The sequence below is a fragment of the Narcine bancroftii genome, chromosome 2, assembly GCF_036971445.1.
Source record: "Narcine bancroftii isolate sNarBan1 chromosome 2, sNarBan1.hap1, whole genome shotgun sequence".
NCBI lineage: Eukaryota > Metazoa > Chordata > Chondrichthyes > Torpediniformes > Narcinidae > Narcine > Narcine bancroftii.
The window spans coordinates 186,820,818-186,838,673 of NC_091470.1; the positions used below are offsets into that span (position 1 = coordinate 186,820,818).

The following is a 17,856-nucleotide window of genomic DNA, read 5'->3' on the forward strand; positions in this document are numbered from 1 at the left end:
ACTGCTGGGGGGCACTGATGAACTCACCGGGCAGTAGACACCTGTAGATCCTCCTTGGGCATGGAGCAGGTGCCCAGGAGCACCCAAGGCAGTTCATTCACCCAGTCGGGACTGGTGACGTGGGCCATAAGTGCCGACTTAAGGTGGTGGTGCAGATGCTTGACCAGCCCATTGGCCTGCGGGTGATAGGCCGTGGTGCGGTGTAGCTCAATCCCCAACCTCTTGGCGAGCTGTGCCCAGAGTGCAGAGGTGAACTGGGCGCCCCTATCACTGGCACCAGACTTCACTCCTTCGAGGACATCTACACGAGGTGATGCCTTAAAAGAGCAGCAGCCTCTATCCTCAGACACCCCACCAACCAGGCCAGGCCTTCTTCACTCTGGTACCAGGAGCCTGAAGATAAGCACTCAGTGGCACAAGGACAGCTTCTTCCCGCTCCCATCAGATTCCTGAATAATCAATGAACCAAAGACACTGCCTTACTTTTTGTGTGCTGCTATTGTTATATGAATGTTTTACGACACTGCTGCAAAACCCCAAATTTCATAACAATAAATCCTGATTCTGATGAGTACAGGACACGTGTTGAAGTACAATTAAGAAGGACACCCAGAGTTGTTCCTGTTGGGAAACATAATGCTTACGATGAACCTGTCCAAATTTCAAATCCAATTCATAATGATCTCATTGGCAGTGGCCAGGAAATGCACAGTGAAGTCTGATTCCTGCCTGAGTATTCCTGCTGGAAACGGAAATGCAAGGCTGTGTTCCCCCGGAGAAAATTACTCACACCGTAAGAAAAAAGTATGACGCTTCTGTGAAAATTTGGCAACCATACTTAAATTCCATAGGAGCACGACTATAGTGTGGACCATCGTGCCTTGCCAGCCTACCTCCTCCGTCTACCCCTCAATGGGCAGGTTGGGGGGGGGGGGGGGGGGGGGGGGGGGAAGGTTCCATCCCATTCAAACCAGGAAAAATCAAAAGGAAACAGCCTGAACACTGGCCGCTGTGTCGTGACAAGCCCGTAAACCCCTAATATAAATCTCATAGCTTGGTTGTGAATGTCGTGTGTAACTGTGGTTAGTTAAGTTAAATGTTGAGGGTGGAGGTGGAAAGAGTTTGAACTCTGAAGAAAACCTTGTATAGAATGAATAATTGTAAACTATAATCATTGCTGACACTGTTAACACTGGCATTGATATTAATAACTGAGTTTTAAGTTTGGAAAATTACAAATAAAATATTTTTAAAAAAAGGGTAAAGAGAGGATGAGGTAGAACTAGCAAGCAGGAAAATCCCAGGACTTTCAACGGTTAGATTAAGACCATCCATCATAGGAGCAGAAAGTAGACCATTCAGCCTATCACTTCCCCTGCAGTTTAATCACGAGCTGATCCATTTTCCCACTCAGCCCCACTGCCCTGTCCTTCTCCCCATAACCTTTGATGCCCTGGCTAATCAAGAACCTGTCACCCGCTGACTCAGCCTCTACAACCGACTGCCATAACAAATTCCACAGATTCGCCGCCCTCCGGCAGAAGAAACTCCTCTGAATTTCCATTCTAAGCAGATGCCCATCAATCCTGTTTTTTAAAAAGATTTAGACGCACAGCACTACTGTGCTGTCATTTCGGCTCACGAGTCTGTGCTGTCCAATTTACAACCAATTAAACTACAACCCCCACCCCCCCCCCCACCCGAGTATGTGGAAGGAAACTGGAGCCCCCAGAGAAAACCCATGAAGATATGAGGAGAATATACAAGTTCCTTACTGACAGCGTGGGATTTGAACCCCAGTCCCAATCACTGGCACTGTAAAGGTGTGCTAACCCATAAACCAACCGTGGCGCCCCCAGTCAACTTCTTGCTCCAGCTCATGTCGTACATGACCAAAGACCTTACAAACTAAGGCAAAACAATCAAGAGATGTCTCCTCTGGCAGGCAAGTTGTGCCCTTTTATCCTTGACTCTCACCACAGGGAACATCTTCAAGAGTAAAAGAGTGGCTTGAGAAAGTACAAGCCCCAAGGTCTTTGTGGGGAAGTGGCTGAGATTTTAAATGGAAATTTCTCAGTGGAAGCAAATGAGTTGTGATGCAATGGGCTGGCGAGAAAGAACCAGGAAGGAGGCAATGTCAGTCTTGGACTGTTTGGAGGTGGGCAAATCTGGCGGGAAGACATTGCAGAGGCTCTTGCTGAGATATTGACCTCCTCTGGCCTCAGGTGAAGCACGGAAAACTGGTGGGTGGCGAATGTGTTATTTTGTTTTTAAAAAAGGACTGCATGATGGAGAGCTCCTTGTTACAGCACTGGCGGGACTGGGTTCAAATCTGGCGCCGTCTGCAAGGAGTTTGTACGTTCTTCCCAAGCCGGGTTTTCCTCCGGGCGCTCTGTTTTACTCCCACCCTTCAAAACATATCAGGGGTTGTAGGCCCATCGAGTGAAATTGGGCGGCATAGGCTCGTGAGCCAGAAGGGCCCGTTACATTTTTTTTAAATTCAGACGTACAGCACAGTAAAAGTTAGGCCAGGGTGGGGAGTGAACCACATCAGGAGTGGGTACATAGCTGGAGGGGATTCTGAGGACTGGATCGGACTGTAATGGGTATAAGCAGGCATGGATCGGAGGAAGTTAGCCTGAGAGAGGCAGTGTCAGGATCAGATTTGTGGTCATGAATGCGTGTCATGAAATTTGTTTTGCAGCAAATATTATCTTGCATTACAGGTGCAAAAATGGCTGTAAATCACCTCTAAATGCACTATTTAAAAAATAAATTAGTGCAAAAAAAGGTAAGGCAGCGTCTGTGGTTCATGGTCTGTTCAGGATTCTGATGGTGGAGAGGAAGAAACTGTCCTTGTGCTGCTGGGTGTTCGTCTTTAGGCTCCTGTACTCCCCTGCCCCTGAAGGCAGCAGTGAGAAGAGGACGTGGACTGGGTGGTGGGGGTTCTTTGATGATAGAGGCTGCTTTCTTGAGACACCGCCTCTTGTAGATGTCCTTGATGGAGTGAACACCAATGCCCGGGTTCACAACTCACTGTAGTGTTACGAGTCCAGAGGACCCCAAAACCCAGCAGCAAAAGAAATTCACCAAGACAGTTACTTAAACAGAAGTTGCTTTTCATTTTTTTTACAACTAGAAGCTTAGACCCTTATAATTCTAAGCGCACATTTATGTAATGTGTATACATCTGGAAAGTTCTTTGTTTCACATTCCAATCTCACTTCTCACTCCTCCAAGTTCACTGGTATCAGGCAATTCTTATACTGTGCACAGAATTTAACATTTATGAAGTTTCACCAGGTTTTGGTGCTTAAATGATTAGCTTTAAGGAAGGTTCTTATTGGTTTCAGAGAGAGATTTGTTGCTCATTGAACACACACAACGGATTCCCTCCTATCAAAGAAACTTGCCCCATCATGGGTTTTCCAAATGATAACCTCTTCTTCCAGGTCACTGGAATCAGTTTCTACCTGGATATCTGCGGCTTTAAAGACAATCGTCCATTTATTCCAATCAGTCCAATTTAACACCTACTTGTGAAGTCTCCATAGGCGTTTTTCAGGGTTCCTGTAAAGTTACTGTGAACATGAAGCCTCTGCTTTTACATTTCAAATGAGATGTCTTTTGTGAAATGTTAATGTCTGTTTGTGAATATTTAATATCGGTTTTAAAGACATATTTATATATAAAATATAATATAACCTTAACAGGATCTTTTCCTGTCCTGTGTATTGGCACCTCCACACCCGACAGTGATGCTTACGAGTGCGTGCTGCCCATTTTTCTTTGGCTTGGCTTCGCGGACGAAGATTTATGAAGGGGTATGTCCACGTCTGCTGCAGGCTCATTGGTGACTGACAAGTCCGATGCGGGACAGGCAGGCACGGTTGCAGCGGTTGCAAGGGAAAATTGGTTGGTTGGGGTTGGGTGTTGGGTTTTTCCTCCTTTGTCTTTTGTCAGTGAGGTGGGCTCTGCGGTCTTCTTCAAAGGAGGTTGCTGCGCACCGAACTGTGAGGCGCCAAGATGCACGGTTGGAGGCGATATCAGCCCACTGGCTGTGGTCAATGTGGCAGGCACCAAGAGATTCCTTTAAGCAGTCCTTGTACCTCTTCTTTGGTGCACCTCTGTCTCAGTGGCCAGTGGACAGCTCGCCATAGAACATGATCTTGGGAAGACGATGGTTCTCCATTCTGGAGACGTGACCCACCCAGCGCAGTTGGGTCTTCAGCAGCATGGATTCGATGCTTGCGGACTCTGCCAGCTCGAGTACTTCGATGTTGGTGATGAAGTCATTCCAATGAATGTTGAGGATGGAGCGGAGACAGCGCTGATGGAAGCTTTCTAGGAGCCGTAGGTGATGCCGGTAGAGGACCCATGATTCGGAGCTGAACAGGAGCGTGGGTATGACAACGGCTCTGTACACGCTGATCTTTGTGTGTTTCTTCAGGTGGTTGTTTTTCCAGACTCTTTTGTGTAGTCTTCCAAAGGCGCTATTTGCCTTGGCGAGTCTGTTGTCTATCTCTTTGTCGATCCTTGCATCAGATGAAATGGTGCAGCCGAGGTAAGTAAACTGGTTGACTGTTTTGAGTTCTGTGTGCCCGATGGAGATGTGGGGGGGGGGGGGGGGGGCTGGCTTGTGGTCATGGTGGGGAGCTGGCTGATGGAGGTCCTCAGTTTTCTTCAGGCTGACTTCCAGGCCAAACATTTTGGCAGTTTCCGCAAAACAGGAAGTCATGCGCTGGAGAGCTGGCTCTGAATGGGCAACTAAAGCGGCATCGTCTACAAAGAGTAGTTCTGTTTTACATTCCATTAATCTACCCCCCACTACCCCCGCTGGACGTTTTGAAGGTTGGGAGAAAGCTGGAGCCCCTGGAGAAAACCCACACAGACCTGGGGAGAATGTAAAATTTCAAACCCAGGTCCGGTCCCGATTGTTGGCACCGTGAAGGTACTGCGCCAACCCACATTCTCCAATCCAGGCAACAACCTGGTAAATCTCCTCCTGCACCCTCTCAAAGGCATTGGCGTCCTTCCTGTAATGTGGAAGCCACAAATGAATGTAATGACGTATAATAGACGAGTTTTTTGACCAACATTTTGGGTCAAATTGGGGGGGGCGGGCGTTCAACTTTTATCAGGCTACTACTTTTGACTGTGGTAAGTACCTGCATCGTTCAAGGTACTGGGAGCTTGGATGGACAGGTCCGGTTGGTGAGTCTGCATTTGTAGTAATGGGAGCTCGGATGGGCAGGCAGCCTGGGGCCTAGGAGTGTGTGTGACTAGGGGGGAGGGTCCATGGTTGGGGCATCGGGATCTCAATGGGCTGTAGTTGAGGTCAAAGAAATAAGGGGGGGGTGGTGGGAGGGTCAACTTTTACACAGGACATATACCAAGAAAAGGTATTACAGTATTCCAAGTGTGGTCTAACAAGAGTTCTACAGAGTTGCAACATTACCTCATGGCTCTTAAAGCCAACACCCCTATTAATGAAGGCCAGTATAACCTTCGCCTTCTTCATTACCCTGTCAACTGGAGAGCCAAGCACAATTCAACGATGGTCTTACCATGTATACTATTAAGCAACCTTATTAATTCAACAGTGCAACAATTTCAGTTTCTTTTTAAACAATGATTGAAATCATGAAAAATTATACTCAGCTAAGTAATTCATCGGAGGGATTGCAACAGACCCCATGGAGGAACAAGGCACCTTCGATGCCAGCTTTCGGACATGTCATCTTGTATCAGAAAGGTGCGAGGTTTCATTCTGTATAACTGGCCTGGAATTGCTTCACTCTCTTTTCTGCCCCAAACTGCTTTCTGAAAAAAATGGGTGCCTCTACATGGGGAAAACCTGCGATCCAGAATACAGAACCCAAACACTGCGTTCGACTTGTTATCACTGCATTACGGACTTCATTTGGAGTCTTCCTGTTGGTCATCAGGATCATAGAGTATTAAACGACAGCAATCTGCTACCCAGCTAGCCCTTGACTGCTGGCTCTCTCCTCCATCACCTGCAGGTTTCAGAGGGGACAGATTCTCATGATCTCCTCCGAGCCCCAGGGGCTGAAGAAGGGGTAGAGTTTCCCAGTGAACTTTACCCTGAAGGTGTAGATGTGAGACATGACTTCAGCATTGTAGAAGTGAACACTGCACGTGCTGTGATCCAGGTAAATCCCAATGATCTGAGCCATCGCGATCCCTGTGAGCATCTCGGGCTCATCGTTGTTGACCTCATAGGTCAGGCTGCGCCTGCCAATGGTCCAGATGCCATTCGAAGGGCTTAGGCTGACCCACTCTTTCTTGGGGATATTTTCAACAGCCACGCCCAGGTCCCAATCCGGCTTGTTGCCCACCCACACTTCCCAGTACTGGCACCCTGTGTTATAACCTTCCTTGGCCATCACAAATAGCCTGGCAGTGAAACACTCCGAATCCTCCTTGGTCGGCTTCCATTCCTCCTGGAACGAGACGGACAGGCAGTCCTCCGACACAGCTAGGTAAGGGTTGGCGGTATCGGGATCAAAGGTCACACGCACTGAGGAACAAGAGGCAGATTGGGGGGTCAGCTTTTCTTGGCCACCAATGCACCGACTCCTCAAATCAAAGGGGTTGGGTTCAAGCCATCAACAGTTATCCCCTCACCCAATAGTTTCCCTCCCACCTGGCACCCCCCCCAAGACTAGAAGGGCCTAATGGCCTGTTTCCGTGCTGTAATTGTTATGTTATGTTATTAGGGAGAGATTGGACAGATTAGGTCTTTATTCTTTGGAGCGTAGAAGGTTGAGAGGGGATTTGATAGAAGTATTTAAGATTATGAAAGGGATAGACAGAGTGGATGTGGATAGACTATTTCCGTTAAGAGGAGGAAAGATTAAAACAAGAGGACATGAGTTAAGAATTAAGGGGCAGAGGTTTAGAGGTAACATGAGGGGGAACTTCTTTACTCAGAGAGTGGTAGCCGTGTGGAATGATCTTCCAGGAGAAATAGTGGCGGCGGAGTCAATTGTATTATTTAAGAAAAGGTTGGACAGGTATATGGATGAGAAGAAGATGGAGGGTTATGGGCATTGTGCAGGGAGGTGGGACTAGAAAGGGGTGTTTGGTTCGGTGTGGACTAGAAGGGCCTAATGGCCTGTTTCCGTGCTGTAATTGTTATGTTAATGGTTCTCCCTCCACAGATCATCCTTCATTTAATGGTTCCCCCTCCACAGATCGTCCTTCATTTAATAGTTCCCCTTTCCAGACTGTCCTTCACCTAATGGTTCCCCCCTCCACAGACCATTCCTCAACTAATGGTCCCCCCCTTCCACAGACTGTCGCTCACCTAATGGTTTCCCTTTCCAAAAATTGTCCCTCACCCAATGGCTCCTGCCCTCTCCTTCCCCATTCATCTCTTGTTCTGTGGGGAAGGGGGGGGGGGGTCTAGGCTGCCACAATACCCATCATGAGCAAAGACCACAAACAACCCTCACCTGAAGCAGCCAGGACCCTCTCTGGAGCTGAAAGCAAACACACAGAGTTAATTTATCTTCAACAGTCCACCACAGCCACAAAGCCCCACATCCTAAACACGCTTTTATTTCCCTTATAAAAAGGTGGTTTATTCAGTGATTACAAGAAATCACATTAATACAATATTCAGCATTTCAGTCAGATTATTTACACATTCAAATTATAATAGGAAGATCCCTGTCCAGAGCACACTCGAGCCTGGTCCTGGAAATCCCCCATCGTTCCTGTGGACACCGCGCACTCCTTCTCCAGGGATGTGTGGGCATGGATGCAAACCCCCCCACCGAGAGATCAGCAGGGAATCACCCTTGACTGCCTGAACCCACGAATGGCAAGGCCCAGGAGCAAACCGACCAGGAGATATTCTTCCACCACCCCTCCCTTCCCCTCGCCGGAAGATGGGGACTGAAAGATGGGGACTGAAACGTAGCTGTAATGTGTGGAGCAGCCTCTTCGTATTCCATATATATACCATTTCCTCCAAGCCGCAGAAATGACAGGTGGTCGGGGAGTCTGTAAATCAGCTTAAAAATAGAACCACAGAACATAGAGGCCCTTCCAATCTGCGCAAAACTAATATTCTGCCTGGTCCCACTGACCTGCACCCAGACCATTGCCCTCCATACCTCTCCCATCCACATACCTGCCCAAATTCTTCTTAAATGTTAAAATTGAGCCTCCATTCACCACCTCAGCTGGCAACTTGTCCCACACTCCCACCACCCTCTGTGTGAAGAGGTTCCCCCTAATGTTACCCTTTCACCTTTAACCCATATCCTCTGGTTTGTATCTCAACTATAATTAATGGAAAAAGCCTGCCTACATTTGTTCTATCTGTAGCCCTCATCATTTAAAATACTCTAAAATCTCCTCTCATTCTTCTACACTCCAGGGAATAAAGTGCTGTTTTAACCTTTCTTCGTAACAATTCCTGAAGTCTGGGCAACATCCTAGTAAATCTTCTCTGCACTCTATCTTATTGATCTCTTTCCTGTAGTTAGGTGACCAAAACTATAGACAATACTCCAAATTTGGCCTCAACAATGTCTTGTACAACTTCAACATAACATTCCAATTCCAATACTTTGATTTGTGAAAGCCAACGTGCCAAAAGCTCTCCTTTCGACCCTATCTGTGATGCCACTTTCAAGGAATTATGCATCTATATTCCCAGATCCCTCTGTTCTACCGCACTCCTCAGTGCCCGACCATTTACCGTGTATGTCCTCTCTTGGTTTGTCCTTCCAAAATGCAACACCTCACACTTCCCTGCATTAAATTCCACCAATTAAAATCTCTGGCTTGGTGCAACCTTCTCCATCCCAGGCCTTCAATGGAACAGGGGAGGACTCCTCATGAAGAGACCTCCACTGGGGAGCTCCGGGCGGTAAAATGGAAGGCGAGAGCGAGGAAGTGTCTGGTAGGCGGGAGCAGTCTACCCAAGCACACCTTGGTGGGAGGGCATGACAAGCAGACGTGTGTGCAGTTGTGGCCGCCTCACCACAGGAAGAATATCAGTAAAATTGAAAGAGTGCAGAGAAGATTTACTAGGATGTTGCAGTGTCTTCAGGAATTGAGTTACAGGGAAGAATTAAACAGGTTAGGACTTTATTCCCTGAAGCAAAGAAGAATGAGGGGATATTTGATAGATGTTTACAAGATTATGAGAGGTATGGACTGAGTGGATGTGAGTAAGCTTTTTCCACTTCAAATTAGGGGAGATAAATACATGGCTTTAGAATGAAAGGGAAAAAGATTTAGGGGGAATTTCTTCACTTTGAGAGTGGTGGGAGTGTGGAACGAGCTACCAGCTGATGTGGTAAATGCGGGCTTGATCTTAATTTTTAAGAATAAATCAGATAGAAACATGGATGGGAGAGGCCTGGAGGGTTATGGAATGGGTGCAGATCAGTGGGACTAGCAGAATTATGTTTCGGCACATACTAGAAGGGCTGAATGGCCTGTTTTCTGTGATGTTGTGTTCCATGTGGTCCATTACTGGCCAACTGCCCACCAGAAAGGTTTCAGATACCCTCTTCCCCCCACTTAGCTTTAGCTTTTAAGCTCAGACTCGGCAAGAATGGACACCATATCCCCAGCCCAGCACAACCGAGATGTGCTGTCAGCCACAAAGGGTTAGCTCTTCAACCTAGGGTTCATGCCAGGACACCGCCTTTTAAACCCACTCTGCGGGAGGACGTGGCCCAGCTTCACTCCCACCCGAGCACCACACTCGAAGCAGAGATTCCGTCTCTCTGCCCGAGGAAGCAGTGGAAGCTGCCTCCTTAACTACATCTTAGGCGTGGTCGGATAAGTTTTGCGCGCAAGGGAATTAAGGGTTGAAGGAAAGTAGCAGGATGATGGAGCGGAGTCCATGGTCAGATCAGCCAGATGGCCAACTCCTGCTCCTGATATTTAAATCCCTCCCCCAACGTGCAGGGTGTTATACACTCCATTTCTGAGAGGGGAGAGGAAATATTTAATTTTTAAAAGTTTAGACATACAGCACAGTAACATGCCCACAAACCTGTGCCTGCCCAATTAGAGGTATACTCCATTTTACAAATACTTGCTTTATTAAAATTTGCTTTTACAAAGAAACCTGTGTTCCCTTTTACGAAAGGATTTGAATGGGTCTTCGCCATTTCAGCTTATGAAAGGTTTCATAGGAACCCTCTAGTTGTAAGGCGGGGTAAACGTTTTGAACAGTGGAAGGAAACCAGAGCCAGAGGAAAACCCACAGACACGGGGAGAACATACAGAATGCGCAGGATTTGAACCCACAGCCCTGCTGCCAGCGCTGTTAAGAGCTATGCCGACCATCACCAGCAACCGGGGCCCAAATCCGCCGCTGTCTGGAAGCAGCTTGTATGTTCTCCCCGTGACCTGCGTGGGTCTCCACCCACCCTTCAAAAACACATGGGCTTGTGGGTCAATTAGATTTCTTCGGGCATCATGGGCCAGAAGGGCCTGTTACCATGCTGTATGTCCAAATCTTTAAAAAAAATTAACTACTGTGCAGTGAGCTCCCATAACCCATAGCAGGTCAGCGACCAGATCTCAGTTCTGCAAATACCCTGCCCGAATTAAAAACAGATATGTCTGAGAAGGAAGACTGGCTGGAATGTAACAGCCTTTGTGCTCAGCTCTCTGGAGTGGTCCTCAGGACAGGGCTCCGGAGCGAGCGAGCAGATCCAGAGGACACCTCCAGGCCAGCAGCTTCCCGATGTGGGAGACCTCACATAAGAAAAATGAGAAAGAGTTGGCCATCTGGCCTGCCGAGCCTCTTACCCTCAGTTGACAGGGTCTTCTCCAGGTCTGCAATAAAGAAAAAAGGTTTCCATTAGCCTTTAAAGACTCTGCCCAGTCAGAAGAATGATAACATTTCCCAATCACAGAGCCAAGCCTCATCTCGTGACATCGCCTCATTTCCACCCCTGCTTCAGCTTACCCTCCTGCGCTGAGGGAGAGAGAGAGAGGGGCTAAAAGCTCTACAGTCCCAGTAACCAGACAGTGGCAAGTAAAGGTTCTCAGAATGTGAGAGAACATGTTCTGGAAAAATGAGGAACTAGATAGCTTGTAATGCCACACACCTGCCCCACCCTTTCTATGACTTGAAAGAAAGAAAATGGCACAAATTTATGACTGCATAAAATGGCAGGGCAATTGGGGAACGATTCCACAGCCAGGAAGCAGATTTTGGACGGAGAGGGATTAGAGGAGTGGTTTGTGCAAGCTCATTTCACGGTGACAGTTGAGAGCGATGGATTGTGAGAGCGGAAGGGAAGGGATGGGGCATGAGAGAGACACCGTGATGGGACTGAGGGTAGGGTTCAAGGGCACATGGCTAACACAGTGATCCAGATTCTAATCCAGCGCTGTCTGTAAGGAGTTCGTACTCTCTCTCACGTTCATGTTGGTTTCCTCTGGGTGCTCTGCTTTCCCCTCAGCCTTAAAAAAAATTTTATTTAAGAGTTTTATTTAAGAGGTTACAGAGAGAAGGCGGGGACAGGGTACTGAACTTTAAGATCAGCCATGATCTCATTGAATGGCAGAGCAGGCTCGAAGGGTCGAATGACCTACTCGTGCTCCTATCTTCTATGTTTCTATATTATTAAATGAATTGAAAAAAATAATACAAACGTGGTAATGTTATGTATAAATGTAACCTGATCCCTCCCTCCCAACTTTACACAAAAAAAACCAAGGAGAATGCCATAAAAAAGAAATAAAAATCTCGTTACACAGTGGTGGCTGAATGGAATGACATTCCAGAAGAGGTGGTTGCAGCAGGGTCAATTCTGTCATTTAAGAGGAGATTGGATGAGTGCACACAATAATCCGCCCAGCTCCAGCTCCCTCAACAGCCCTTAAGGCTAGAGCTGGATGAGGTCCTCACCCAGGAAGAGACGTATAAGGCAATTGAACAACTGAAAAGTGGCAAAGCAACAGATATGGATGGAAACCCCCAGAGGTTTGGAAGGCTGGCGGCAAAATTCTGCATGCCAAACTGCATGAGTTTTTCAAGCTCTGCTGGGACCAAGGAAAGCTGCCTCAGGACCTTCGTGATGCCATCATCATCACCCTGTACAAAAACAAAGGCGAGAAATCAGACTGCTCAAACTACAGGGGAATCACGCAACTCTCCATTGCAAGCAAAATCTTCGCTAGGATTCTCCTAAATAGAATAATACCTAGTGTCGCCGAAAATGTTCTACCAGAATCACAGTGCGGCTTTTGCGCAAACAGAGGAACTATTGACATGGTCTTTGCCCTCAGACAGCTCCAAGAAAAGTGCAGAGAACAAAACAAAGGACTCTTCATCACCTTTGTTGACCTCACCAAAGCTTTCGACACTGTGAGTAGGAAAGGGCTTTGGCAAATACTAGAGCGCCTCGGATGCCCCCCAAAGTTCCTCAACATGGTTATCCAAATGCACGAAAACCAACAAGGTCGGGTCAGATACAGCAATGAGCTCTCTGAACCCTTCTCCATTAACAATGGCGTGAAGCAAGGCTGCGTTCTCGCACCAACCCTCTTTTCAATCTTCTTCAGCATGATGCTGAACCAAGCCATGAAAGACCTCAACAATGAAGACGCTGTTTACATCCGGTACCGCACGGATGGCAGTCTCTTCAATCTGAGGCGCCTGCAAGCTCACACCAAGACACAAGAGCAACTTGTCCGTGAACTACTCTTTGCAGACGATGCCGCTTTAGTTGCCCATTCAGAGCCAGCTCTTCAGCGCTTGACGTTCTGTTTTGCGGAAACTGCCAAAATGTTTGGCCTGGAAGTCAGCCTGAAGAAAACTGAGGTCCTCCATCAGCCAGCTCCCTACCATGACTACCAGCCCCCCCACATCTCCATCGGGCACACAAAACTCAAATCGGTCAACCAGTTTACCTATCTCGGCTGCACCATTTCATCGGATGCAAGGATCGACAACGAGATAGACAACAGACTCGCCAAGGCAAATAGCGCCTTTGGAAGACTACACAAGAGTCTGGAAAAACAACCAACTGAAAAAGCTCACAAAGATTAGCGTATACAGAGCCGTTGTCATACCCACACTCCTGTTCGGCTCTGAATCATGGGTCCTCTACCGGCATCACCTACGGCTCCTAGAACGCTTCCACCAGCGTTGTCTCCGCTCCATCCTCAACATTCATTGGAGCGACTTCATCTCCAACATCAAAGTACTCGAGATGGCAGAGGCTGACATCGAATCCACGCTGCTGAAGATCAAACTGCGCTGGGTAGGTCACGTCTCCAGAATGGAGGACCATCGCCTTCCCAAGATCGTGTTATATGGCAAGCTCTCCACTGGCCACCGAGACAGAGGTGTACCAAAGGGGTACAAGGACTGCCTAAAGAAAGCTCTTGGTGCCTGCCACATTGACCATCGCCAGTGGGCTGATATCGCCTCAAACCGTGCATCTTGGCGCCTCACAGTTCGGCGGGCAGCAACCTCCTTTGAAGAAGACCGCAGAGCCCACCTCACTGTCAAAAGACAAAGGAGGAAAAACCCAACACCCAACCCCAACCATCCAATTTTCCCTTGCAACCGCTGCCACCGTGTCTGCCTGTCCCGCATCGGACTTGTCAGCTACAAACGAGCCTGCAGCTGACGTGGACATTACCCCTTCATAAATCTTCGTCCGCGAAGCCAAGCCAAAGAAAGAAGAAAGGATGAGTGCACGGATGTGAGGGGATTGGAGGGTTATGGACAGGGGTCAGGTAGGTGGGACTAGTGGAGTTTAACTTTAAATCAGTGCAGACTAGAAGGGCCGAGATGGCCTGTTTTCCGTGCTGTAATGGTTATATAATATCAGCGGGAAGGGTTACCAGTGCGATGAGCTTTCAGAGAGTCTGTCAGATTTTCAAACCAATACATTGTAAGTACAGGCTCCATATTTTCAAAAAGAAATTATATTTATTATGTAAATTATAAGTGGAATACAAGAGTCATTTCTCCATTCCTAAATCTTTATTTGATTTCCAAGTAATGGCTATGCACTTTCTAGAAACAGCGAAAGCTAAAGCTAAATGTAAAATTCAATTTGATACATGGTTAATTTTAATCTAAGACTAGTCATTTTAATGCCACTGGATTTAGTGGGAGTTTTACCTTTAATATTTTCTCCAATTTTTTTTTAAACCTCTAACTTAGCGATCTCCAAAGTGATCAATATCAACCCCCAGAGGCCGATGGAACCATCCAGGGGGGTCGGTTTAAAACTGTGCCTCCTCACCACTTCCCACCACACACCCCACCCTCTGGCAGGGGGAGGCTAACCTGCCATGAACCTTTGTGCGCCGCCATCACGCTCTCCCCTCATTCCACATGCGTCAGCTGGCACACAGCATCGCCGTCGCATTTCTCCATCATTGCGCTTGCACCAGCTGGCTGCGCAGGGCCTGTGGACCCCGGGACGCCACATTTAACAGTTAAGTGCCCTCTCTGGCCCTTAATGTTTGCCTCTATTTGGGGGTGTAGGGCCTACACCGCCCCACAATAGAGGACAAATTAACATATGGCTCGAGATGGCACTGGACAGAGGGCTCAAAAGCAGGTCTGTCCAGCCTAAAACTGGACACAGCTCCCTCCCTCAGTCTAATGTCCCCCACCTCCCAACTGTCCAGTGCCGGGATTCCATGCTGGGAGAGGGGGGTGATGAGGGACCACATCGTCCCTGAAGAGGTCAATGGTCTAAAAGGTTTGGGGAGCCCTGCTCTAACCAATAAGGTTTTACTCTAGGACACTACTAAGTAAAATGAAAAAATGAACCAACTCCTTGTTCAAAACATATGGTTCATTGATATTTGGGCAGCACAGGCTCGTGGGCCAGAAAGGCCTGTCACCGCGCTGTACGTCCAATTTAAATAAATGTTAATTAAAAAATATTGGTTCGAAGTTCCTTTTATTGTCGTGTAATAATCCATAAAAATGTATTATAAAGCAGCAGCCATTCTCAACCTCTTTCAACCCCCCTCTCTTCCCCCCCTACCGAGCACTCTGCTCAAAGTTTATGGGCCCTCTTCCCACAATGTGTTTTGGTTTCTTCCGTAATACTCTCCTACTGACCACATAATAAACATAAAAAAATTAAACTATTTATGTTACACAAGGTGGAAGTTGTGGAAGGAGGTGAAAGTTGTCAAAGGTTACAGAAGGATATAGACAGGATGCAGAGTTGGGCAGAAAAGGTGTCAGGTGGAGTTCAATCCGGATAAGTGTGAGGTCAAACTTGATGGCGGAGGGCAGGGTTAAAAACCCACAAAGAGCTTGAAAAGCTCAGCAGGTCAAACAGTGTCATTTATGTAGCGAAGATAAAGGGACGTAACCGACGTTTCGGGCTGGAGCCCTTCATCAAAGTATGAGAAAATGCTGGCAAACATCCAAACAGAAGAGTGGGGGTGGGGGGGAGATGATGAGGGAGAAGACAGACAGCAGCAATGAAGGGGGAGGAGGGTTGACTGGGTGGATAGAGGAACCGGAAAGATAGGAAAAGGAGTAAGAAAAGGCATGCAGGTTTTGTGCAAGGCAGTCGTCAATAGGTGGTTTTATGTTGCAGCACCTGGGTAGTCCCTAATTAGTGGACTAAAGGTGCTTCCAGCCCGGGGGGGGGGGGGGGGGGGAGTAGGGGGGAATCGACCCAGTAAATCGCCAACACGGTGATTTAAGTGGGATCCCGCCCCTGCAATGATGTGGTAGGTGACACAATCAGTGGTCAGTCTCCTCTGTGCCCCCCCTCATCAACTATCAGTGGCCACCACTCACCATCAATTGCGCTTCCCTCCCCACCCTGTAGCAGCCAACCCCTCTGCCCCCACAGCAACCAACCCTTCTGTCCCTACCGATCTCGGTGTCCCCTCTGCCCCCGCCGATCGTGGAAATGGCCTATTCCCACCCCCCATGTTTGCGACCTCACTCCTCCCCCAATTGTGGCCCTCACCCTTGTGGCAGTGATTCCTCTTCCACCCCCCCACCACCAATCATGGCAGACACTTCAGCAGGGGTTTCCCTGTGACGCCAGCGCGCAAGTGCTGACATCACAGGAGTAACCTAGTCAGTCATTTTGGTTTTCAACCCACCTAGGCAAGTTTAACTGGGTTTTCAGACGGCCTCTGACTTGGTTGATTTTGGAGCCCGCTGACCGGGTCAGATCCTTTCAAGCTGCCTTGTGAGTGGGGTGCTAACCATGCAAATTGCCCGGTTAACCCCATTTTACAAGGCAGACGGAAGAATAAGGTGCTGTTCCTCCAATCTGCAGGTGGTCAGGGTGGGACAGTACACAAGGCCATGGGCAGACATGTGAGTGCGGGAGTGTGACTCAGAATCGAAGTGGTCGGCTACTGGGAGGTTGCTGCGGTTGCAAACAGAGCGGAGGTGCTGAGCGAAGTGACCGTTCTCTCAGACGTCTGCAGAACGATTTACCTTCTGAGTACAAGGTTAAAGGTCGGATACTTAACAGCCTGAAGAAACAGGGACCTTGAGGGTCAAAATCCACAGATCTCTCAAGGTTGCCGTACAGGTTGGCGCACACCTTTACAGCGCCAGCGATCAGGACCAGAGTTTAAATCCCGCACTGTCTGTAAGGAGTTTGTATGTTACATGTGTCTGCCACACCATTCAAAACATACCGGGGATGTAGGTTAATGGGGTGTAAATTGGGCGGCATGACTTGTGGTGTATGTCTAAATTTTTTTAAAAACTGGGATGAAATATGCCCTTTACTATGATGGCAAACTTCAGAAGTTAACGGAAGGATGATTGGTTTGCCAGGTGGTTTGAGATACATTCACAAGTCTCTGCAGTCCCCTGTGATGCTGGGCAGTAGAATTGCTAAATTTAAATTTATTTTCAAAATTTAGACATACAGCACGGTAACAGGCCCTTTCGGCCCACAAACCTGTGCCACCCAATTGACCTTCTATTGCGTTCGCGCTACACAGGCGTGGAGAAGAATGACCCACACACCAAAGCTTTGAGGTATCCTGTAGCCGAGTAAATCATCCGAAATATTTTTGTTTTGATGGAGAGAACGCTGTTTCATCAGGTTGTATATGTACAGTCAGATGATAATAAAATGGAACAACATAGACTTCTCTGCTTTCTGCTAACTTGCTCACCTTTTCTTTCCCCTCTCTCTTTCCAGTTCTCCCTGCCCTTCCCCTTACCCTCCCAGCCATCCCTCCTCCCCCTCATTGCTGCTGTTCCCCTCCCTTCATGCTCCATCTATCATCTCCTACCTTTGCCACCCACCCCCACCTTTTTATCAAGATGCCTGCTGACCTTTTCTCATACCTTGATGAAGGGCTCAAGCCCGAAATGTCGGTTCTGTATCTTTACCTTTGCCCCATAAAGGACACTGACCTGCTGAGCTCCTCCAGTATTTTGTGCCAACCGTGGTGCCTACAGATTTTCATGATTTACTCATAAAATCGAACTTCCCTCTGCGAGAATGCATTTGACCCATAGCACCCCCCCCCGCTCAAAGTCTCAGTTGAGGCTTACTGGATCCCGTCAAGAGCCCTCCATCCCACCCACTCTCCCCAATATGGTCCAGCCGTAAATCCCAAATATCCGCCTCCCCTCCGACCAGAGGAAAAACCAGGAGCACAGAACCGAGAAGAGACATGGAGAGAGAGAGAGAGAGAGAGAGAGAGAGAGAGAGAGAGAGAGAGAGAGAGAGAGAGAGAGAGAAAGAGAGAGAGAGAGGAGACAGGGAAGTGTTGGGATCAACTTACCAAAATTATGCTGGGCATTTGCTGAAACAAAAAAAAAAGAAGTTAATTATTCTGTGATAGTGGAGTCACCAAGTTCCCCATCCT

The 17,856-nt window shown here is 47.9% G+C and overlaps 1 protein-coding gene across 1 annotated transcript in view; it reads right to left on the reverse strand.

The window, feature by feature from the left end:
• Positions 1-17,856, reverse strand: part of LOC138753016 (uncharacterized) — a 129,072-nt gene that overhangs the window by 66,697 nt on the left and 44,519 nt on the right. The window contains exons 9-18 of the mRNA XM_069915610.1: positions 17,773-17,793; positions 10,813-10,839; positions 7,482-7,508; positions 6,041-6,544; positions 5,459-5,532; positions 5,150-5,373; positions 4,919-5,036; positions 2,308-2,408; positions 1,371-1,586; positions 28-111 (exon numbers count right to left, since the gene is read on the reverse strand). Coding sequence (XP_069771711.1) covers positions 28-111; positions 1,371-1,586; positions 2,308-2,408; positions 4,919-5,036; positions 5,150-5,373; positions 5,459-5,532; positions 6,041-6,544; positions 7,482-7,508; positions 10,813-10,839; positions 17,773-17,793 — 1,396 coding nt within the window. The remainder of the gene's footprint in view (positions 1-27; positions 112-1,370; positions 1,587-2,307; positions 2,409-4,918; positions 5,037-5,149; positions 5,374-5,458; positions 5,533-6,040; positions 6,545-7,481; positions 7,509-10,812; positions 10,840-17,772; positions 17,794-17,856) is intronic.